General features: G+C 46.4%; 1 protein-coding gene across 1 annotated transcript in view; it reads left to right on the top strand.

Annotated features, from left to right (window-relative positions):
• Positions 1 to 582: 582 nt before the first annotated feature.
• The window catches only part of bnc2 (basonuclin zinc finger protein 2), a 90,364-nt gene continuing 72,003 nt past the window's right edge, over positions 583 to 18,943 (top strand). Inside the window, exon 1 of the mRNA XM_069666696.1 lies at positions 583 to 687. Within this exon, the coding sequence (XP_069522797.1) occupies positions 583 to 687 (105 nt within the window). The remainder of the gene's footprint in view (positions 688 to 18,943) is intronic.

The following is an 18,943-nucleotide window of genomic DNA, read 5'->3' as shown; positions in this document are numbered from 1 at the left end:
CCGAGACGAGGCCCCCCGAGGAAATTCACCGCGAGCCCTCTTTTTCCTCTCTCTTCTTAAGAATTAACTTTCACACACACCAGAGCTGCCAAGAAACCTCACACACATCCACTCCTCTCTCAGCTCCCCGCTCGCTGTTATCCTCCTCGAGAAGCAGGACGAAAAAAAAGCCAACAAGACCCCAAAAGAACCCACCTTCACTGACTGTTTTTTTTTTCCTCTTCTCTCCTCCTTCACACTCCCACATCCCTCCTGCCCTCCCTCCCTCTCTGTCTCTCCCTCTCTCTGTCTCTCCCTCTCTCTCTGTCCAAGTCCGAGGAGGCAGAGTTGGATGTGAGAGGCAGTGAGTGCGACACAGTCCCACCAGAGCCCAGCACGGACCCCGAGCCGCCCAGGCCACCTCCGGCTAAGTCTGACGGACCCACCGGCACCGCTGGCGTTTGCTCGAGCATCCCCTCCAGTAGCCACAGTAGCAGCAGCAGCAGCACCACCACGACCACCACCAGCAGCAGCAGCAGCAGAAGTGGTCTGGGTGGCGTTAGCATCGTTAGCAGCAGCGCTGAGGGAGCAGGCGAAAGCTCCATGCAGTTCAGCACCAGACCGCCTAGTGCTGAGCAGCCGGGCTTCATGGGGACATGGCAGCAGCAGAGCACTGACAGCAACCTCCTCTACAGAATGTCCCAGCAGGTACGTCAGCCTCAGCCTCTCACCCCCTCACCCTCTCACTCGCTCCATCTCTGACTCCTCTCTCCTTCCATCTTTACATGTTTTTAGTCTTTAATCAAGGAGCAAACTTTGATTCTTCTCCTCCTGCATGTTTAGATGTTTGTTGTTGTGATTATGTGTGAAAATGTGAGTGTAGGTGTGTGTGTTTATGTGTGTGTGTGTGTGTGTGTAATTTAGGGGGTAGGGGTCTGGTTGTGGGCTGTGTTTTGTTTGGGATATTTAAAGTTTAGAATCCGTACTTGCATTTTTACAACTTTCCACATTTTAAATATATCAGATTTCTTATTGAGTGTTTGTCCTGGTGTTGTTGTTTTACACACAAAAACAGTGAGTTTGTTTTCATTCATGCAGCCTCTCTTTTTCTCTGTGTGTGTGTTTCTTTTAATGTCACTAATTCAGCCATTTTCTGCTCTTTAAAATAAACCCAAACAGCATATTTGTGTATTTAGAAAAACAAGCATTTTAATGGAAAATTTGCACGCTTCAGTTATTTCGCCCTTTGATGGATTATCCCTTGTCCGGCTTCGTTACACACATGCTTAAGTCTCCATAATTGCCCTATGAGCGGTGTGGAGTTTAAAAGCAAGCACTAGCAGTGTTTTGGTAACCTCAGTGCCGATAAAGACCCGGGCAGGGGCTCCCCTCTGGGACCGGCTAATTGACTTCATGTGGCCGAGGCAGGAAGCCCCTCGCGCGGCTGCAGAGCAGCGGAGGAGCCGCGAACGAACGAAGGCTCGTCTGGGAAAAAGCAAATGATGATAACGGACAGCCTGCACCGGCTGAGGAAAGTCCACATTTCCTCCTGTCATTTCTCGCCTGTTCTCGTGGATGTTACGCTGAATCTCACTCTTGTTTACAACCTTTTTATTCTCTTAAAGTAGTCCCGAATTCAGGAAAAGAGAGTTCTTTTTAAGGGCTTTTGTGTTTTCGTCTGATAAATGTCAAAAAGGAGAGAGAAGAGGCGAGTGTGTTTGTGTTTTTGTATGTGTGTGTGCGCGTCCGTTCGCGCGCACGTGTTTGAGGGGGAGACAGTAAAGATAGAGGATGGTCGTTAGCTTGCAGTTAATCATAGCGGGACCTGCAGGCTCTCGGTCCGTACCATGCGCACGCTGTCACGCACGCAGGCCACAGCGGCTCTTGCGCAACAGCTCCGCCGCGGCTCTGTGCTGGAGAGGATGAGAAAGTTACTCTGTCACCTTGACGGTATTTACAGCATCAGAGTTTTGTTTTGTTAAATCCCAGTGGTCTAATCGTGAAGGAAAAACTGATCTATTGATACTAAAACACTTCCTGGTGTAACTTTTGGGAACATGTTTCGATGTTTTGTGTTTCTTCATGAAAAATAATCATTTCTTCTGCTTTTCACGCAGACGAATCTTTGCCAGAGATTTCAGGCATTTCTTGACTGAATTTATTAATTGCATTGCTGCACTTGTCATGCACATCATGCAGCATCACGTTCTGTCCTTAAGAAACTATTGATGAGTAAATTGGAGGAGCCGGTGTGAAGCAGGTGGATGGGCCCCTGCGCTCAGCATCTGCTGGGACCCCACGTTTGCATCCCCAATCCTTTTTACAAATGCGCACCGTTGTTTCAATATAATCAGCTGAGGGACTCGCTGTTATTTATCCTTCCTCGCACCACTTAGAAGACATCTTCCCATGTTTAGTAGGCATGACATAAATTCTCCGAAGGAAGCCTGTTCCTTGACAGACTCGCCTTCTTGGAATCTAACCGATAATGACTTTGTGTTTGCCGAGGCTGGCGCACCCTGGGGTGTTGGAGGAGAGAAATGCGTTATGGGCTCGTGTTTCGAAATCTCCCCTCTCTCTCCCCCTTAAAGATCAACTAGGTGACACGAGGGATGCGGTATTTTAGCGTTGTTAGGCCAAATTATATTTCCAGCTGATCGATAGAGACGCGTAAGAGCTGTGCGCACTGCGTGCAGGACAGACGCGGCTGTGGAGAGGTGCAGGGCACCAGCGAAGGCACAGAATGTTGAAATACCTTTGACGTAATATTGTAAACTCGTCACACAAGGCGAGAGTTTGGAAATGAGGGGAAAAAAGCACTTAAATGCAGTCAGCTGAAATGAGGTAAATAAGCTCGTGGATTGCAGCAGGTGTCTGAGCATCTCGGTGCGTAAATATCAGTGACCGATGAGGAGGATGAAAGTGAAGATTTTAATGATGACATTTTAAATAAGGAGGTCTGATTAACTTTGATTTCCTTTCCACATAGTTTTATAACATAATAAATCTATAAAAAAGCAGCACCTGTCTCCTTCAGAGTGAAGACAATTACTTAAATAAAAAAGGGACAATTTGAGAACGAATTTGGCCCAAGAGTTGATCGATTTCCTGTTCGATTGACTCTTGTATTGTTTTTCTTTATTTTATATTTCGGCTTTAATCGTGAAATATTTCAGAATAACTGAATTAATTTATTTCCATGTTTATTTAAATTTCTTTATTTCTAAGAAATATTTTCCCCCAAAATATATTTGGCTCGAGGAGATGCTGGTGCAATTTGCAGAAACCGGAAGAAGAACGAAGCTGAATTAAATCAGTGTTGTTGTTTTTTTATTACCTTAGGTGTTAATATTGCACATAAAAACATTTATCTACATGCCATCGTTTGTCACTATTCCGTGTTTCTATAAATGAACGAAATTAACAAGGATTAAGGAACGACTGCGAGCGAATAATCGACACCTCTCAGAGCAGGCCTTAATAGGCTTTTAATCTTTGAAGAAACTTTTTTTTTCATAGCACAGAGCAGGAGATGCACAGCCTTCATAACCCACGCAAATGTCAACAGGAAACAACACGAACAGCGTGCAATTTAAATGAAATCAATGAAATGGATTCGATAAATACTGCCTATTTTCTCAGCTTCCTAATGTTCAGAAATCGGTGCACATTTGACTAAACACTGTGAAGGGGAACTTTCCTAATTGTTTTTATGGAAGAAAAAAAACAAACATTAATTAGGAGTTGAATTATTTCCCAGCATTACGCAGTGATAATATTTGGAGCCTTAATTGACCCGCTGCTGTACATGCGTGGATCTCAATATCGACCGTTGCAAGTAAAAAAGCCCGGAGTTAAGTGATCCTACGAGCCTAATTGGTTCATCAGGGATGATTCTTTCACAGTAAAACACCCGTAGGCCGCGTCTTCTTTTTTTCCTTTCTTTCTTTTTTTTTTTTTTTTAAACTTCTCCTCCGCTTCAAGTCGGAGGAATGTGGGAACAAGTCAAGGTTAAGAAAGCTCGTAAAGAAATGCCCCCCCTTCCCCCTCCACCTGAGGATGCGATGCTGCCACCCAGGCTTACAGCACAGCTCAGAGACACGAAGACAGACAAGAATAAATCAGTGCATGTCTTCAATCTGAACACGCTCTCTAAAATAGCCTCCCTCTCTTCTCTCTGCAAGGGTGCTGTAACGCGGCTTCCTTTGAAGTGCGACAGGTCGACTATGGGCCGAGACCTGGAAGAGGTACAGTGGCATCATGTCTGCTCTCTGCCTCCTGCTCCACCTCACACCGAGACTCTCGTGTATCCACACAGAAACACAAGGGGTTAATATGTAGAAATAAACATTAGAAAAAAGGATGAGAATTATATGAATAGGCCTCCCTACATTTTTAACAGTTTGCAGTCTTTTAATTTGAAGGCATTTTCACTTTGTAAATTTACTCTTAATTTGAAATCCAAAAACCTGCAGGATTTATCATGATATTTGCACATTTAAGATCCTTAAAAAAGCTTTATTAAATTGTAATTTTAAAGCAATAAAATGATTTAAATAAAATCAATATTTATATATTTTTATTCTAAGAGAAAAAGTGTCTGCTTATAATTTAAGACGCCATAAAACGTTAAAAAAACAAACAGAGATTGATCACACAAATTTGTTTGCTTTATAGGTTTAAAAAAAATTCACCATCTTTATCGACTCTAAATTTCTGTCTTCAGTTCTTCTATTTCAATGTTTTTTAATAATTTCATGTTTTCCTTCCTTTTGTCAAATTCTTCTTTGCAGTCATGTTGCTTAATTCGTCCTTATTCCACATATTCCGTAAGCGCATTGGAGCCTATAATTTCCTGCCGTTGTATGTCAGAGCTCTGAGAGTGAACGCTGCTGCTCTGAGCGCGTGATGACAGACATATTTGAGCACTAACTCGCTCCGCTTTGTTTTGTCTGACTGCAGAAATGAGGCTGATATTATCCTCCTCAGTGCAGATCACACAACGCGCTAATCTGCCCATTAACACGCTGATACACTTATGCTGGTGGTGAGGGAGCGAGTGTGTGCGTGTGCACACGTTGTTTTACACGCTGGGGTACGGCCGTGTTGCATATGTGGTGCACATGCATTGCTTCTTAGCGTGGTGTGTGACTGGGAGGCAGTGATTTGATGCATATGTGTAGAATTATCCACAGTCAGTGAACGTGTGTGTGTGTGTGTGTGTCGTTGCACTCAACTGTTATTATTTCCATGTCTGTCTTTGATGGGTCGTTGCACACAGAGCATATGGATGCCTATACGCGCATGTATCTGGTGTCAAGTGTGCGTCTGTGCGGTGAAGTTTGTGTCCGTGCATGTGTGCGTTAAAGCGTTTGTGTCCGTGCTTTTGCCATTTATTTTTCTGAGTGGGTGGCTAAATACTCATATGCCAGTTTTTGTGTGCGTGTGTGAGAGAGAGAGAGAGAGAGAGAGAGTACGAGTGAGCGTGTGCAGTTTTGTGGGTGTGTGTCCTCTCCCTCTCAGTGTGTGTGTGTGTCTCTGTGTGTTGGCTCGGGCTCCATGTGTGTGTGGGTGCGAGGTGAAGTGTCTCTTGGCTGGCCTTGGCTGGAGAGCTGGAGGAGAGCAGAGGTGAAAGAGGAGATTTGCAGAAAAGACACGCACCACTTCCCCCATTACTACTTTTTCTTCTTCTTCTACTACGTCTCTCTCTCCCTGCCTCTTCTTCTTCTTCTTCTCTCGTTCGCTTTTCCTTCCTTGTCTTATTCCCCGCACCTCAACCCCCTTTTCCGTCTCTCTTCTTCTTGACTATCTTTTATACCTAAAGCTCTATCACCACCAGCGGTCCTCCACGTACTGAATCAGATTCACTCCGCAGCTACTGTCTTCATATGAACGACAGGCCTCCTGAGGTTGAAGCTGCGTTGGCCGTTGCATGCTTCCAATGCGTTTACAGGATTATTACTTACAATAACACAAAAAGACAAGTGGAAGGAGGGGAAGAACCTGGGTGCGTCTCTCAATCATATTCACGGGCCTTGCACCTGATTGGAGCAGCTTTACAGCTACGTCTTCTCCACCTCACATCCCACCTGTCTCTTGCTCCCACACTCTTTCATTCAATTACCGCGACCCTACCGGCCAGTTTAGAGAGTGGAGATAACATTTGCAGCGCCGAGGAAGGCCGCTGTGGCGTTCAGTCGGCGGGCATCTCTCTCAGTCTTTGTGCATATGCAACAATGATGATGTGTTTCCTGAAGGCAGCGTTATTTCTGCAAGAGGGAGCACAGAAACAGGAGAGTGAGATTGAGTGGGAAGGTAGCTGCAGCTGCTTGTATATTTACTGTATACGCATGTGTGTGTGTGTGTTTGTGTGTAAGTGCAGCGTTAAGAAGCCATCGAGTTTGATGAAGTAGGAGGATGTACAAGGTTCCATTCATGCTGTGGTCCCCACTTTATTTACCCAGGCACCAAGCAGGGAGATATGACGTCCGCAGCGTTTTTACTTTCAACTTTTAACGGACTTTCTTTAATCTGTTTTTTTTTTTCTTGCACCATTAAGCAGACGCTTTTTTTATTTTTTAAAATCTGAGCATTAATTAATATAATTTGTTCCCCTGTCATGCAATTGATTAAATATTTCTGGCACATATACTGCACACATCTACAGCATGAGTGGGTAAAATCCATGATTTTAACTCCATTGTTTTCCTTTTTCGTGCAGCAGTCCATGAGACTGTAGAGGAAATCCGTCAATACGACTTCTCCTTAAACCTTTAAAAAATTCTCTTTTATCTTAAATAAATTCACATTTACTCCCCCCCCCAAAATAAATCCGCCCCTCACATGATCATGTGTGTCCCGGGTCACGCACTAACCTCTGCAGCCGTGCAGCAATGCCCTGCAGGAGCAGCGTTACTGTTAAGCACCGACCCTGACTCCGTATGTGAGACCCGGGGCCGAGCAGCGATCAATAAGCATCATGTGAGCATCACTCACGGGTTCCACGTCAGCTGTTTCCTGTTTGTCCTGCGGAGACGGCCGCCTCACCGCCATGCTCAATGCCCGAATAATGAACGTAAAGACGCTATCGTTGAAGTCAGAAGGACTTTCTTTATCACACGTGTGCGTGTTGAGGAGGCATGCAAAGCCTTTTGCTCTGCTTCTTATCACAGGGCTGAGCGGTGAGTCTTTCCCAGGGACTTCTTTTAGTCCTGTGTGGGCAAAAGGAAGAAATACATTATGTATTTCCTTTTGTTGTTCTTTATTTACTGTTATTATGCAAGCTGCTTTCGACACAATAATCAATACACTACTGCTAATGTGAGGAGATATCGGCATGTAGCATCAGGAGATTCTTGTGCTTGACAAGACGGTATATTTGGGTTGGATTTATTTAAAATAAATGTCAGAGAGGCCGTTAAAGTCAGTCAGGCGAGTGTCACGTGTGACATTCACTGCCCTGAGAAATTAATATGAGGAAAAGATGAAATAAAACGTCAATTTTAGGGGAAAATGTACATTTTCTTTTTAAAAATTTGACATAGTTTTTTCACAGATTCATTAAAAATATTGCTTGATCATACATTATAAATCTAAATTAGTTTTTTCTACCACTACAGTTTATTTGTTTCTGCAGCTCAACTGAACACGACTCTTATCGCCACGGTTTCCCTTTTTTCCTTTTGAAAGAGAGCTGTTAGTTATTTGTCTTTGGCTGGTTTCCTGCAGTGGGGAGAAGTCGCCGGTGTGAAGAGGAAGTGTGTGTTTGAAGGGCCAGTCGCTCAGGATGTCACCACCCCGCCACTGGCTAATGAGAGGGGGGGGGACATAAGCACAGGGCCAGGGCAACACACACACTCTGACACGGCAGGAATGCAGCAGCTGTCACCGAGGTCCAGGCAGTTATGAAAGGGTTCAAGTATAATTGTGTCCTGTGTGTGTGTGTGAAGTGGCAGTACCAGGGGTCATGGTGGTGTTGAGAGCTGGGAGGGTCTCACGTTGGCTTCGGTGACCCAAAGATTGCCACCGGCGGAGAGGATGATCACGTAATTGACTAAAGTGAGGAGAGAAAGAGCGAGTCAGAGCAAACATTCTTCAGTGTCCTGTCGTATTTTAAGCCCCGAGCAGATGGCAGAGACATTGTTGTGTGCTTCCCCGTCCTGCATGCGGAGGAAGGTGACATTAGGTGTGACCTGCGCTAAGTGACAGGAACTCGGGGCATACTTTCACCGCGGCTTCTCCCTTTTCCTGTTATTCCTCGGCTCCTGTGATTTTTTTGTTTTCTTTGGAGCAGCGCCAGCGCAACGGGCAAAATCGACAGCCTACTATTTTTACATCCGTCTTAAGGACCCCTGTCTGCTCGCTCTGCCTGCCAATTTGCCCCATCAGCAGTGGCAGAAACAGAAGAAGAAGAGGAGCTCTCAAGGCTCCGAGTGTTTCATTTTTCTGTCGGCGGTGTGGCTAATGCTGTCACTGTTATTTGAAAAAGCACTCAGGCTGGATTGCTGTTATTATTGTTAAAGCCATCATCATCATCATCAGGCTTATTTATGGTTATGTATAATCATGGTAATTTTGTTCAGGGCTCACAGTTGACTCCGGCTCTTTCCCCTGCTAATCCGGCATGTACCGTGGAGCGTGTGTTTGTCAAATTACCAGAGCTGTTGTGCAAAGAAAATGGCTCTCCAACAGGTAACAGCGATTCATGTGAGGTGAAGAGAACTTCTCTCTGAATGCAAACACTGCAGCTTAAGAAGAGAAGGAGGCGGGCGTCATGTCTCTTTTTTTTCGCTCCCATGTATTGCCTCTCCCTCTATCTCTCCCCGCGCTGCTCTGCTCTGCTCTGTCTCCAGCTTACCGTGGAGATTTGATTGCTAGAGGCCCAGGGAGGATTTTTTAGGGAGGTTCTGGAGAAGGGAGGCTAGTGGTACAGACTGTGGTAGGCTTGTTGCCAACTTACACACACAAAGATATTCAGCGCTACAGGCATGTACACCAGCGTTAACGCACTCCCATTATGTCTTTGCCTTATGCAGATTGTGTAAATTGCTCGCTAACCGTGTAGTCGTTTTAACCCCGAGTCTTTACTCATTAGCTACTTTTTCTTGTGCGCAAAGTGTTAAAGCAACATGTGTAAGCATTTGTTTGTGCTCTCTGCTGACTTTGTAAAGATGTTTGCGCTGTTGGATTAATAACATTTAATGGCCACTGTTAAATGCAGCTGCCTTGGCATCCCACAGCTCGTGTTTTTCTGGCAAACTCAGACTCTGGGTGGCTCTCGTTTTTTTTTTGTGAGGATGTGTGTGTGTGTGTGTGTGCCGTGCGGTGAAATACCACAGTGTGTGTGGCCTGGATGGGAGAGGCAGCGTGTGTGTTGTCACTGGGCATACCTGTTCCTTTGAATTCATCCCCCACACACACACACACACACATAAACACACACTGAATTGAGCTTGTGTGCATGTGAGGCGAGCACACTATCGAGCATTTCACTTCACTTTCTAACAATCTATAATGTCAATTAACTCACAAATGATCTAATTAGCCTACTCTGATACACATCAATCGGTCTGACCCTGTATCTGCGGCAACCAGCCAGGGGCGGGAGGTCAGAAATCGTGACCTTTGGCACCGCACATTGTTGGGCTGTGGCACTTATTGTGCGATTGAAGTGACGGCTCGGTCAGGACAAAGTGAGAATTCTTGTAAAGAAAAAGGCTCCGTTATTTTGTGTTGTTGACACACACACACACACACACATGCGTGCAGGCTCAGATGCAGCCACACACACACACTCTCATATGCACTAGCGTTCTCTATGTTGATGTTTTCTCTGTAAATGGCCTGAGCTGCCTCTTCCATTGTCGGGAAACACACTCAGCGATAAGTGCTTTGTTGGAGCGCCGTCCGCTGCATGATGTGTGTGATTCTGACTGCCATTTAATATTTCATGGCATTTAATCCATTTGCTATGTTTCCTCCAAACACAAAAAAATAAAAAATCTGGAGCTTTTGTTTCTTTTATCCAGGCCATTACCTCGCAGCTTGTTGATCAGTTTAGATTTGTAAAGGCCGGCGACGAGGGATTTATCACCCAGATTTACGGCCATTTTTCTGCGCGAGCGTTAAGCTAATAAATTTAGCGTCTTGTTTGAGGCTTAAACGGGACCTCTTAGGGGCAAAGGTGATCCTTTGTGCCTGATCAATGGGCGGCAAGATATAACTCAATAACATAAATAATAAAAATATCATAGGCGAACGGCTGCAAGATTTATCGCAGGAAAAGCATTGAAACGAAAGCACTTAAAGAGCAGTCAAGTTTACAGGATGTAGCGGCAGGAGAGAGATAGCGCATTATGACAAAGAAGAGGAAAAGGAGCCGACAGCTTGTGCATCAGTCAGAAGGTGAGGTGGAGGCTCTCTCCGAGATCAATTGGTAATAGGCTGAAGTCACAGAGGCGATTAGAGGCGTCGACTTGCCTGTGTTGTAAATGCTGTCAGATCTGTTAAAGGAAGCCTAATACCTCTCAGGTTGAAAGCTGTAATAACATCAACTGTAACTGGATCCGCCGGGAAGTGCAAGTGAGTCTGCGTGTGCGTGCGGGAGCGGGAGGAAGGCGAAAGTGTTTCATTGTGTGTGTGTGTGTGTGTGTGTTTGTGTGTGTGTGTATGCGTGGTGTAAAAGCAGCAGCAGCAGCACGCATAAAAGGCGAGAGCCGCGGGGCTGCTCCTGGCATTTTTTCGGCCACCAGATGCCTGTCACCGCTTTAAGGAAAAAAAAGAGCAGGGGATGAGTAGGGGAGGAGGACAAAGAGGAGGGAGGGGGAGAAAAAAAGAGAGAGGGAGAGAGAGAAGGGGGGCCGGGGGTGGCGCTGTTCAAATCATGTCACGTAGCGCTAATTCATCCAGCCTCATTAGAGAGAGGGAAGGGACCAGAGGGCCTCTCTCAGGACAGGGCCCCGGCTCCAACACACACACAGCCACACGCAGATATATGCATACACACATTGTCTCAGTTTTTCTCTGGCACACACTTAAACATTTCCCTCTTCCTCACACACACACACACACACACACACACACAGACACGTAGACGTTCGTTCGTACACAGATGACACTGGCACATGGCGCAGTGCGGGGGCAGTTTGGGGAATAGAAAATTGCCTTCTCAGGAAGGCCCCGGCCAATTAAGGACCTGACCGTATTGAATGTCAAGTGTTAATTTGGGCTCCCCCCCTCCCCTCCTTCCCTCCCTCCCTCCCTTCCTCCAACCCTCACCCTTCAATTTCCCAGCAGTGATGGAGGGGGGGGGGTTGCTGGGGTTGTGTGTGTGTGTGTGTCCCAGAGATGAGCAAATACATGTCAAGCCAAAGTTGATTGCCTGCTCCGTATTATGTGTCGCAGGCAAGTGGCAAATGTGCTCCCTCCTTTTAGCCTCTCGCGCACCCCCCCGAGGGACGCCGTGATGGTAGGAGGAGGCGGAGGAGAGAAGAGGGAGGATTAACTGTACCGCAGTGATAAGAATGGGGGGTTTTACACTGGGGAAGAAGAAGAGAGAGGGACAGACAGAGGGAGAGGGCACAGGGTTTGTTTGATCTCATAGGACTGGGTGGTGACTTTGATAGTCTTTTAATTGCCTTCATTTTTGCAGAGGTGAAGTTTTTTTTTTTTTTTGCAGAAGCTGTCAGAGTAAATGTTTTAAAAAGAGTTATTTTAAAGTTTTAGGAGGCGTTTATGTAAAAAAAAAAAAAAAAGCATTAACTTTATGAGAAACTTCAGGTGTCAGCGTGATGTCTCCGCGTTACACTCGCGGGCACAGTTCAGTTCAGGGGCAGACAAGGTTGTTTGTGAGTCGGACTGATGGTAAATGCCCACCTCCTTACCTCCATGATCTAATAGACATCCACTTAGTCTTAATGGGCAGATTCCCTTTCTCCTCTCGTGATGACTGTTGCACTCTTTAAAGGTGGAATTGCCTGCTTGTCTTTCCTATCAACCCCCCACCCCCACCACCACCACCTCTCCTGTACTCTGTGTATCTCATGTTCACCACCTCCCTCCCAGGATACATGCGAGTATTTCTAGGTAAATAAATATTAATGCATCGCTCGCATTCACACCAAAGACAATCCTCCCGCTTTAGCCGGCCCTCTGGCTACTTTGTGTTCGTCAAAGGCCCTTTGTTTTACATTCGTGTCGGTGTGTTTTACGCAAAAAGATGTGCGCCCGCGCGCGAGTGTGTGTCCTGTGATAGTAGTGATGTTGTGAAATTGAATAGAGAGGCTGAGTATTGATCATTTCCCCCTGTGTGTTATTAGTGCCTGCTGCTACTGACAAAGAGAGCATGAGCCACCTGCACACACACTTCCACACGGAAATACAGTATGTTGTTTGCATGTTTTGACAACTGTAATGTATCGCTTCAACAGGAGAAAAGCTTATTTTCCTGCTACATTATATTTTATGGGACATTATTGCGCGGAAGACGTGGTGGAAGCCTGTAAAATTCAGCTCCTGTAGTGTTATGACAGACCGCGCTATGTGTCGCTGACTTATAAGAGTCAAGGGTCTTTTATTATTACAATCTGTTTTGTCAATCTGCTGTAAGTGATAACACGTCTGGAGTTCACAGAGGTCACGGCGAAGTGTAATTCAATCTCTGATCACTGATATCCAAACAGCCGCCCGTGCAGACCTCCAGGGCCATGGAGGGAGGGAGAGAGAGAGAGGGTGTTAAAGCCTAGACTAAGTGCTCCGTCTCTGGGTAGATTGTGATGTCTGCAGGGCCTCTGGAGCTCCAGTGGTCAGCCAGGTCTGAGAGCTCTGTCAGGCCCTAATTGATCACCCTGACCTGGGGAGGTGAGGACAAAGGGAGAGCGCAGTGGAAGGATGCATTCGATAAAAGCTAACGGGAAAAGAAAGAAGGAGAAGGAAAAAAAAGGAGAAATTGTGCGACCGGTGGCTTAATCTCTCTGGACCGGCCATTTTTTCCCCTCCGGATGATAGATATCGGAGGCCTAGTGTGTGACACAGATGGATAATGCAGGCGTCCGGGGTGATAGAGTTATAAATTAACACATTACTGGACCTTAATGTGGACTACTGTGGATGACCACACGCCAACATCATCAGCCCCTCCAGGCGCGCACACACACAAAAGGCGCACACACTCACACAAACACGCCTACGGTCTCAGTGATGCGTCTCGCTGAGCTCAGGGTGCGGATTGTACTCCTCAAGTGGCATTGATTTGTTAAAGTGCTGAATTAGCAGGAGAAGTCCAGCTGCTGGCGCTTCTCCACTTTCTTTCCTTTCTTTCCTTTTTTTCCCCCTTTGTTTTACAATTTCACTCTCCTCACTTCTCTTCATCCGCTACTTCATTGTTGCTTCACTGTTCTCTTCTTTCTCCTCTCTCTGTACGGCTGTCTCGCTCTTTGACCGAACGCGCGCTCTGCTCGGTCACAAGTGCTCCTTCCAGCGGCCTCGCTCTCCTCGCTCGTCCTGGCAAACGCTTGTTTCTATTTCCCCTCCTCGTCCGTGTCCAGCTGGAAGGTTTCACCTAAAAGAACAGTTGGTTTTTCTCTCCTTCTCCTTGTGGCCCACACAATACTGCCAGCCAAAACTGTTATGTCCCTGACTTTGAGACTGGAAGGGAAGTGGTCTGTGTGTGTGCGTGTGCGTATGAATGTGTGGCTGGGGATTGGTATTTAATAGCCAGACATACAGAAGAACTAATATCCAGAGCAGCAGTAGCCTGCACATTGTAAGGCCACACACAGTGACAAGGCCCCACTAAAGCCGCTGTATTTAAAACTTAACCTGCTGCTTGCAGTGCAAAGCAATGGTTTATACATGTACGAGCTAACCACAGTGAATTCCAATGGTGTAAATGTCATTTTACTACAAACGAGTGCCTCTGGAAACTGTACAGTTAGGGTCACTGGTCCCTCTGTCTGCTGAGTGTGTAGTTTATTAGTTGGACAGACTGACTGAGTCAAGGCCTCTAGCCAAGAGGTGCAGATTTGTTAGTGTCTGCTCCATTATCACCCATCACTCTCATGCTTTGTTGTGTGTGTGTGTGAACGTGTGTGTGTGTGTGTGTGTGTGTGAGCGAGGAAGGAGAGAAAGCAGAGTAAAGAGACTGTCCCCCTCGTTCTCGCTCGCTGTGTTCCAGCCCAAACAGCTACCATCTGGTGACCAGTGACTGACCCTTTTTTTGTCTCACACACACACAGTATACACACACACACACAAACACACGCACACACTGAGTGCCGGACTGCATCCAAGTGATGAGTGAGTGACCACCCGACTCCCCCTTTCCTCCCCGGGCCGAGTGTCCGACTCTGCCAGACCTCCCAGGTCCCTCCCCTCGCTGCACATGATTGGTCGACGAAAGGTTGATGGCCGACCGATGTGTCCACAGCTCCAATAAAATGCTCAATAAAGCAGCGGCCCCGGCCCTGACGGGGCTAATAGAAAAACACCTAAGAGGAAAAAGCACCTACATGCATGTACAGTACATGTGGGTGCACACATGCGTGTTACTGTAGCACATTTCTCCTCGCTGGTTTGTGACATATTGCTGCTTTTAGCTGCTTGCTTTTGTTGCGTTTGCTTGATTAAGTGAGGCTCTCCTTGTGAGCAGTCACAGCGACATCTGACCATTTTTATTATTTTGTATTGTTGTCATTTTAATATATATATTGTTCTGTTTCTTGGTTATCGTGTCCGATTATAGCTTTAACAATAAGACTGATCGATTGAAATTTTTTAAGGAAAAATGTCTTAAAAGTTTCTGTATGGATGCAACTTCAGATTTCATTGATAGAAAACTAAATATTTTACGGGTTTTAGATGATTGCACGGACAAAATGAGACATTTGAACATGTGAATATAGAATTTGGGAACTTGGAACATTTTCCTAGCATCTTATTAGCCACACAATTAATCACTGAGGGCAGCGACCAGATAAATTGATGATATATATCCAAGACAGGGAATAGGATGTATATTTGGTTGACAGTGTAGCGCAGTCACTGTTTTTTGTGTGTAGTGAAGCGCAACAAGAGAAAACATGTGTGTGTGTTTCTGGTCTGTTTGGGTGACAGAGATGTGAGCATCAGGGTCAGAGGCAGAGAAGAAGTGACACATGCATCACAGGGTTGTGACATGCCAGGGTCACCGCAAAGGTCACGCTGGCTGTCCAGAGAACACACACAGAGCTGAGTGTGTATGAAAGGAGTGACCGTCCCTTCAAAAGGAAAACAGGAGGAGAAGCAACCTCTGCTTCTTCTGGCGAGTGTAGTCGGGGTGGGGGTGGGGGGGGGCAAGGATTGAGCGGAGAGGAGGACGCAGGCAGGGAGTAAGGCCTGTGCGGTGTTGTGACGGAGAGAAGGTAGAAACGGTGTGTGTTTGGAGGGTGAAAGAAAAAAGAGACAGAGCGGCGGAGTGAAAGCATCTCAGCAAGAAAAATACTTAAAGTGAGGGATAGTGAGAGTGGATGGAGGGAGGGGATGCAACCAGGGGGACTTGCTGAAGGAGGAGGGGGGAGGAAGGGAGGGGGAGAGAGGGAGTGAGCATCCCTGGCCTGAGGCTGATGCATTGTGACAGTCACTTAGAAGGATTTCACTTCCCCTAAACTGTGGCTTGCAGGAAGAAACACCATAAGTTGGGACAATTATGGGCTGAAGGAGATATGACAGGACACATGCAGAGTGAGCTGCAGAGGGAGGGGAGGGGGGTGTGAAGCAAAGACTATGTGTGTGTGTACACTCGGGAGAACACAATCATATCATCTGCTTGCGTTTGGCGGATGGGTCTGTGTATGTACAGTACATATGCTGTCCAAATACTGTGTGCGTGCATGTTTGCCTGTGGGGGCCTGGGAGGGGGTTCTCGCTCGGTGCACGGCATGTCAGGGAGGGCCGGCGTCTCGCTCCTCATGGTACCGTATGTTACCACTCTGCCTCCCTCATTCCTGCGCCTCATGTCTGTAACTTAACCTGGTGACGGAGGAAAGCAGGGAGAGAACGAAAGAGAGGGGGGAAAAAAAAGAGAAGTTGGATTTAAACGCTGCCAAGAAAACAGGCCCTATTTTTCCTCCTCTTTCGCTGATTTGATTTCTTCCTGTGATTTTTCTTTGTGCGTGTTAATCGCGAGTCTTTTGTGTCACATCCCTGATAAGAGTCCCAAAAAGTTCTTTTTTCTCCGCTTCAGTACATTGTATTTCCCAAGTGCTGCAAACCCTGCCAAGAATGTCACTGTAATTTGAGTGTAAGTGGATTCCAAGAAATACACTTTTCCTGTTTCATTGAGTCGTTTTGCTTTCAGCGCTATTATGTCCTTCGTGCGAGTGAGGTGCTGCTGAAATTGTCTGTTTTTCTCTGGCCTGAGTCTTTTTTCGCATGGCACCTACTGTTACAGTCCACCTACAGTTTTTCCTTGTTCTCTTGTGATTTAGAAGTGAATGGACGAAGTGTGATAAATAATGTCAACAGCAAAAAGAGCTTTTATTCTGAAAAATGGTTATAGAGCCTCTTTTCCTCTCTCTTTGTCTCAAACTTTACTCCTCAGATTTCCCTAAATTCTTTTAATTACATGTATATTTATTTTTTTCCGTAGCTAATTTACCGTATTTACTCTAACAGATAAACATAGTTATATCTCAAGGGTCTGACCACTTTGTTTGCAGGTCCACGGCGTACAGACTCTTTTTGATTTTAGTTGCACTTATTTTGCATCCTACAGTCAAGTCTGACAATTATTCCATTTTTTAGACTTGGATGAAGCTATTTTAGAAATGATTATTCTCTGCAACCTACTGCAGCCACAAAGACACAGCTCTCCCTGAAGTGATGTTTAGACTAAGCTTCAGTCCTCCGCTCTCGCCCCGCTCTGCTCCCTCCTCATCAGTATGGCGGGCGTGTTTGCTGAGCTGGCTTTTGATAGACTTTGGTTTGGTTTGGTCATCGGAGATTTGGTATTAGCTCCCCCTCTCTCTCCCCTCACTCTCTCTCTCTCCTCCCCACCCCAACCTCACTCTCCTGTGGGTATTATTCAGATGCACCTTCAGACTCTGCTGTGGCAGCGTGAGCGAGGGATGGAGTGATGGAGGGAGGAAGGAATGAGGGGCAGACTGGGACAGAGGTTGAGGGGTATTAGACCCCTGAACACAGCTGGGACCCCGACTATCAAAGAGATGGTAATGACCGTCTGCTAGCATTAGAGGAGCTGGGATGAAAGAATGGCCAACAAACCCACTGAGAGAGGAGAGTTTGGCACTGTGTCGAAGCCGGCGCACATCACCGCCTCTGCCACCGCCGCCTGTCGTGTACAGGGAGCTACTGACAAACATTTCAGTAGACACACTTGTCACAACGACAAATAGAACTACTGCCACTGTGATAACCGTGTCTTGGCGTCTGTTTAGCCTTCAAAGTCAAACTTCATTTCCTGGACTGTACGTCATTTTCTCACCAGTATCCATAACAACACGTCCACACCAACACAGCATGTCCCGTTTTATAACACGGTGCTACTTTTGGTCCGAACGCCTGCTAAGAACTTTCTAAAGCAAACAAACAGACGGCACAAGTTATGTTTATGTTTAATCACGGGAAGGCTGGAGCTACCCCTGCCTAGCCGAGCCCACATCCTGGCTCATGTTAGCCTCTAGCTACATGAAAAAAGCTGCTTCCCACTCCTTAGTGCCTATTACCCATACCCCCTTGCAGCAGTCAATACCCGTGACAGAGGTCAAGAAGGGTTGTGGGCTAAGCACTTCATCGTCTGCAGAGTCAATAAAGGATTCATGTCTGTCCACAATGACCCTCATAGTGATCTATTAAAGCGAGAGAGCGCTGTGCATGTGTCTGTCGGTGGTGTTTGAGAGGAGATTACTCGTCAGCAGATTATGATCCATGTTGTGACATGTCAAAGCGTCTCCCAAAGTGGATTCAGGTAAAGAAAAAGATCTCTTTACCGTGCATCTCCCGCCGCGAGCCCGCGCACACACATTTTTCTGGCCCTGAGTCCAATTCCAGCGCTGGCATCTCGCTGCAGCTCTCCACACGGTCCGTGCACGCTTAAATTATTTATCTCCTCTTGCTCCCTCGATCTTTCGCTCTCGCTTCATGTCGCTCTCTGCCGCTCCCTCCCTCCCTCCTCTCTCACCCCCCGTTCCTCTTAGCACTTGCTTCATTTGTTTGCTTTGAGGAGCTAAATCTTGTTTGCGCGTATTAATAAGTCAAGGCGGATTATCCCCCCCCCTCCCTCCCTCCTCGCTACAGCCCCCGTAGCGTCCAGGCCTTCTCTGCTTACACTGTGTTTGCGGCCGGGTGGCTCTATTTGCAGAATGCCCCCCCCCACCCCCACCCCTCACCTCCCTCCAATACCAGAGAGGCCTAGTGTGCTGGGCTAATTAGATTAATTCCGATGCCTGTAATGATTGCTCGCCATCTATTTTTAATGACTGGTGCATATCAAAGAGTAGTAAAGCATGCTACCAGCAAGGCCCGCTCACAGTCCCCCCGGTGTGTCAGGCACTGTAGGGGGCACCGGCTTAGTGTTAGAGTGTTTGCATATTGCCATTGTGTGTTTGTCAATGCGTGTGTGTCACAGACGGTTAAAAAGGAACATGTGCTCAGCTTGGCCTCTGCCAAATTAATAAATTAAACACAAATAAATAAATTAGCCTCCATTTGATGACATATGTTTGTTATGCGCATCATTCCAGCTGTTTGTTGCTCCTTTTATTTTGAAAGGCCTGGGAAACCTGCTCGACAACAGAGGTTCGGTTCTGCAGTAAAACAGATGCAGAACTAATTTAAAATCTGCATAAAGTAAACAGTATTACCTTTTCTTGCCCTATTACTTCCATCTGATGTTTTCCTCCCTTCCCAAACACATCCTGTTTCCCCGCTCCCTCTCTCATGTCGTAAATCAAAAAGTAAACCTTCTTCA

The sequence above is a fragment of the Semicossyphus pulcher genome, unplaced genomic scaffold (genome assembly GCF_022749685.1).
Source record: "Semicossyphus pulcher isolate SPU_LCO1_2020_fin unplaced genomic scaffold, fSemPul1.0.p SCAF_17, whole genome shotgun sequence".
NCBI lineage: Eukaryota > Metazoa > Chordata > Actinopteri > Labriformes > Labridae > Semicossyphus > Semicossyphus pulcher.
Note: the sequence above shows the minus strand (reverse complement) of the source record. Positions and strands in the feature narration are given on the sequence as shown.